Here is a 5,152-nt window from a genome sequence, read left to right as displayed (position 1 = left end):
TCGAGACTATCAATGGTTTATCGGTTAATGGCTAATAAATTTCACTTTTTTAAAAAAAAAAAATTAAGTGGTGATACCCATTATGTCTAGCACAATACTTAATATTATTACTTCAAGTAGTGAGTAGAATTCCTGTTTCCTTTTTCTGAATTTCAGATACGGATATATACTATATAACACATGCCATCAATGAAGTAGTTGTCTGCCTAAAGCCTGATCTAGTTCGTAACTATTTCAATCCACAAACAACATATAAGCTTTTGATGAAAATGACAATAAATAAAGAAAGAAAACATATATGAATGAGATTGGATCCCAGTTGAAGAATTTCATTCATCAAAAGGCTTTCAAAGGTTTGAAAAGTAAGAGGAGGAATCAAAACACGGCTATTGGACCATTTTCCTTTTTTGTGCCAATGCAATAACGAGTCATATCAGATGATAACTATATCTACAATTGCAACTGGGCATACTTGTTGATATTTCCTTTTGGTACAATCATATTTATTGATATTGGTTGCACATAAAATCAACCAACAGTATCTGGTATGGACGGGCTGGTAGCATCTTAGAAGAAAGAAATGGAGACAATTATTGCACTGAAATCGCCATATCGGATGGAAATGATAGGAAAGAAAATCCAGCTACATCAAGTTCTTAATAGAAAAATGAGTTCAATCGCATCGGATAAAGCCTAGTTATGTAGAATGAAGATTTTACATTGGGTGCCTTATGCTATCGGCTTGTGCTTCATTACACTGCTTCACTCAGTTTCCAGGACAATTGAGGGCATTGCTTGTAACCCTATTACTGATTAGGATACTATCGCTCATTGGTTTTGGTTCAGAAACCAGAGACTTGTATGTTTAATATTAACCATAAGAACCGGAGAACTTTTCTCCATCACTACATATTCTTACTCATCCCATCATTTTTCAGAACGTGTATATGCCCCTAAAATTATCAGAATAGAGGAAAGCAATTCATGTAGCTGAACTCCGACTAGTTTAAAGATTAGGTCCTACCAAAGTTATTTGTACAAAATAATATTACTCTGGAATTGAGGTACTTCAATACATAGAGCTTCCTCAGGCGGAAGCAAACACCTAAATCAACAACTTATTCCAAGAAAAGGTTTGTTAAACAAACTTCAGTACAGTTCATACATGAAAGCAAAGGTTGCTGCTGATCACTTTAAAAGCAGAATTTCAAGCAGTTGTAGTATATGCACATGGACATGGACATCGTGGAATGGGCACTTCCACAACTCCTTCAAGCATCTGTGTGACTTTTCTCATGGTAGGTCTCAGGGACGGGTCTTCTTGAATACACCAGATGGCAACTTGCACAAACCTCTCTACTTTTCCTCTGTCATTCAAGGCATCAGTGTCATTTTCAACCAGTGCATCCAATATGCCTTCACGGTAGCAGTCATAAGCCCAGTCAGTTAAAATTGCTCTTTCTTCTAGACCGCAATCCATATCTACACTTCTTCGGCAACATGTGAGTTCTAGCAGCAGCACTCCAAAGCTATATACATCAATCTTCACAGTTATTGGCAGGTTCCTAAACCATTCTGGTGCGACATATCCTTTTGTCCCTCGTATAGCAGTATTGGTGTGGCTCTGATTCAACAACAAAAGCTTTGCCAATCCAAAGTCAGAAATCTTTGCATTGTAATGCTCATCTAGCAGAATGTTCTGAGGCTTTATATCACAGTGAATAATCTGTGTGCTGCATTCTTCATGTAAATAGAGGAGTCCCCTTGCAATCCCAAAAGCAATTTGAGTTCTTTGGCTCCAACTGGGTCTTGAGTCGCCAAAAAGGAAGCTTGCCAGAGCGCCGTTGCTCAAGTACTCATACACCAGTAACCTATTATCTCCATCATCACAAAATCCAAGCAATCTTACGAGGTTCTTGTGATGCGTTTGGCCAATTACATTCACTTCAGTTTTGAATTCCTTCTCAGTATCCTGTGCCATAGTATTCAATCTTTTCACAGCAACCAGAGAGCTAGAACTCATATCTAATGCCCCTTTGTAAACAATGCCAAAAGCTCCCCTTCCTAATTCTTCTTTGAACTCATTGGTAGCATATACAAGCTCCTTGTAAGTAAAAGAACGCAAATTTGTTCCCACGACACCTTCAATTTGGGGTAATGTTTTGAGTTTCCTTTGGTAAATGAAGTAAAATCCCAGACAAATTGCAGCAACAAAAATGCAATTGAAAAATACAGAGCTACCTAGAATTACTGATAATGCCAGGATCAAACTTTCCTGGTTCTTCTTCATTTTTTTATTTGGAAAATAAGGACCTAAGGGAGGTGGATCGCCTTTCCTAACTTTGACAAAAGCCTTTGCCCCATCAAGACTGGGATCAACTCTTCCATTTGATAGTGGTAGCTTCTTCTTCCAACACTTATCGCCTAGTCTAAAAATGGCAACAGCACACATACAATCATGCAAGCAAGATTCTCTGCATTTTTCTTCGGTAAAAGGCTCTAAGAGTGCATAATCAGCTAGCGGCCAGTCTACATTTGTAAGAACTTCAAAACCATACAAGTCTTCAACAGGAGCTGGCTCTTCTGCACAACTCTGAGTGAAGTTAGGCTTGCAACTGCCATACTGGTCATTTGGATCAACTAAAGTATATCCTCTAGGACATCCACAATTTGGCCTTCCATCGGCGTTGAGACTGCAGATACTGTTAAAACCACATATACCACTGCTTGCAGTTACCAAACTAGCTGTGCAAATATTATCCGGTTCAGACCAAACAGTAGTCCACCTTGAATTCCCTGTGGAAGCCTTGGGGTGAGAGTACAGGCTGAAAATTCCATCGAAACTGAGAGTTGCTCTGTAATAGAAGTCTTTAGCTGAGCCTGTTATTGCCGTTGTTAGAAGGGATCTTTCTTCATTTTCTCTCAAGACAAACAGGTAGCCTGACTCATTGAAGACCACTTGGAAACCAGGACTGGATGAATTGGTATCTCCAGCAGTATTACTTTTATAATATGGCTCATTAAAATGGTCACTGGGCAAGTTTATGGTAGTAAGAACAAGATTTCCATCTGATTGCAAAACCATCCGAAACCTCCCCTCAGTAAAGTTGGAATCTGATTGGCGAGAAGAAAGTGCAACTCCTTTGTCCAGTTTCTGCGATGGCAACATAGTATCAGTAGGATTTTTGAAGCTCTCCCAAAGTATAGAATTACTTCCTAGAAGCATGAGGTTTCCGGCGTCGTCCATAACACCGCTACGAACAACCCCATTTATGGTCTCAGTATTCCATAGCTGTTCACCTTGAGGGCCAGTAAGTACAAACCCCCTGTCAGCAGTTAGCAGCAATCTTGATCCCCTTGGCGCAGGCCTGTCTCCATTTGCATACCAAACTATAGTTTTTTCCGGTATTTTATCATACCAGATTGCAAGCAAGAAGAGATCTTTATTGTTGAGTTGGTTAAAACCAAAGGCAAAATCTCCAGAAGGAGAAATCCATGAAGAAGAATTTTCAACAGCAGAGAGAGAGGCACCTACTGTCACATTACCAACAGTTTGAGCCGCAGCAAGAGTAGGCAGCAAAACTAGAAAGGAAAAGAGAGGAAGGAGAGCCAAAGCCATTGCAAGAATCAAGTGGTTAGATTCGTACCATGACAAATTAGCTTATAACCACCGGTATTCAACCTCATACTCAAATGTGAAATTAATTATAAAATAAACAACTGAATCCTATAAGTTTAATATTTATTTTTTTATATATAATTTTTAAATTAATTATAAGCATTCATAAGTTTAAAAGTTATATATCTTACTTTAAATATCATAATCAATAGTCAATTAAATCTAAAAAGCTTGTGATGAAGTGAAAAACTTAAAAAAAGAATAAGATAGTCTAAAATCCTACCGTTGAAATCTTTGCTTCTTCACTTTTAATAGTTGTCAAATCTTCAATCAATCAAATATTTTTTCTTACTGTAATACACACAGTGACTGAATAAGACTTTCTAAAATGTAAGATTTTTACTAGTGTTAGCAAGTTTTGTTTCAAAAAACAAAATAGATCAAAACAATCTTAGTTGAATCTTCTTTCTGTCAAAAACAAAAAAAAAACTATTTTTTTTTCTTATTTTATGAAACGACCAAAAAGTGGCTGAAAACTTAGAGTTTTAGTTGGTTAACATAACATAATTATATAGCTAAACTAAATTGTTACCTTGGACACAACATTTATATTTTTATTCAATTAAGTCTTGGTGAACTTAATTAATTTTTTCACTTTATTTTGGTCTACTTCAATTAAATCTAATTTAATTAATTATTTTTATTTAATCTTAATCATATCATTTAATGTATCTGACCTATTAGGCATGTAACACGTTGACAATAAATACCAATCATAATCAAATATCAATTTAATAATTAATTTATATTTATAAATCATGAACGGTATCTCCCAATACATTATGACTACAAAAATGTTAAAGAGTTAATTAAAAAATTTGACAAAGTTCTTCAGTGATAAGCTTTTTAATACAATACGGTCCTTTAATCAAATATCTTGGATATGTCATGAAGTATAGCTCAGTGTCTACTTATGACATTCCATATTAATTCTCATAATTTATGATTAATCTTATAAATTTAGAAAACTAACTTTTTTCAAATCCAGCATGCTTTGGCTAAAGACTTTATACAAGTTAATCAAGAATTGAGAATAAGTGAGATTCATCCCCTCATATCACATGAATCCTCTCTTGACCACTCATCCACCTTCGCATGTTTCATGACATACCCAAAAACACCCTATTTAGACATCTTGTTGCCTCCAAACTCATAGCGATGAAATCAAAGCATGTAATTTCCTATACAAGATGATCTGGTGTCTCAAGTTCAAGGACTAGTTGCACGGCTATCACATAAGAACGAATGGCACAGACACTTGAGTGCAATACCAAATGGAATTCTCATAGTAGGTCATATTCAGTGAACTTGTTTTTTAACAAGCACCCACATGTTATCTTCAAGTATCCCATATACTTCAATCTATGAGATCAATTGCTTACTTCTTAAATAAAGAGGCTTAACATGTATCAATCTTTGAGTATTATCGATGCCCTATTTTGCCAATATAATGACTAAGAATAATTTTAGAAA

At 35.9% G+C, this 5,152-nt stretch overlaps 1 protein-coding gene across 1 annotated transcript; it reads right to left on the bottom strand.

Annotated features, from left to right (window-relative positions):
- Positions 1-1,005: 1,005 nt before the first annotated feature.
- On the bottom strand, positions 1,006-3,656 carry LOC110411998 (G-type lectin S-receptor-like serine/threonine-protein kinase LECRK2). The gene has a single exon (XM_021422392.2). It carries the CDS (start codon positions 3,617-3,619, stop codon positions 1,208-1,210), a length of 2,412 nt encoding a protein of 803 aa, XP_021278067.1. The 5' UTR covers positions 3,620-3,656; the 3' UTR covers positions 1,006-1,207.
- Positions 3,657-5,152: the final 1,496 nt, after the last annotated feature.

The sequence above is a fragment of the Theobroma umbraticum genome, unplaced genomic scaffold (genome assembly GCF_002168275.2).
Source record: "Theobroma umbraticum cultivar Fairchild unplaced genomic scaffold, ASM216827v3 scaffold_95.0, whole genome shotgun sequence".
Classification (NCBI taxonomy): Eukaryota; Viridiplantae; Streptophyta; class Magnoliopsida; order Malvales; family Malvaceae; genus Theobroma; species Theobroma umbraticum.
This window is presented reverse-complemented; position numbering and strand designations above follow the sequence as displayed.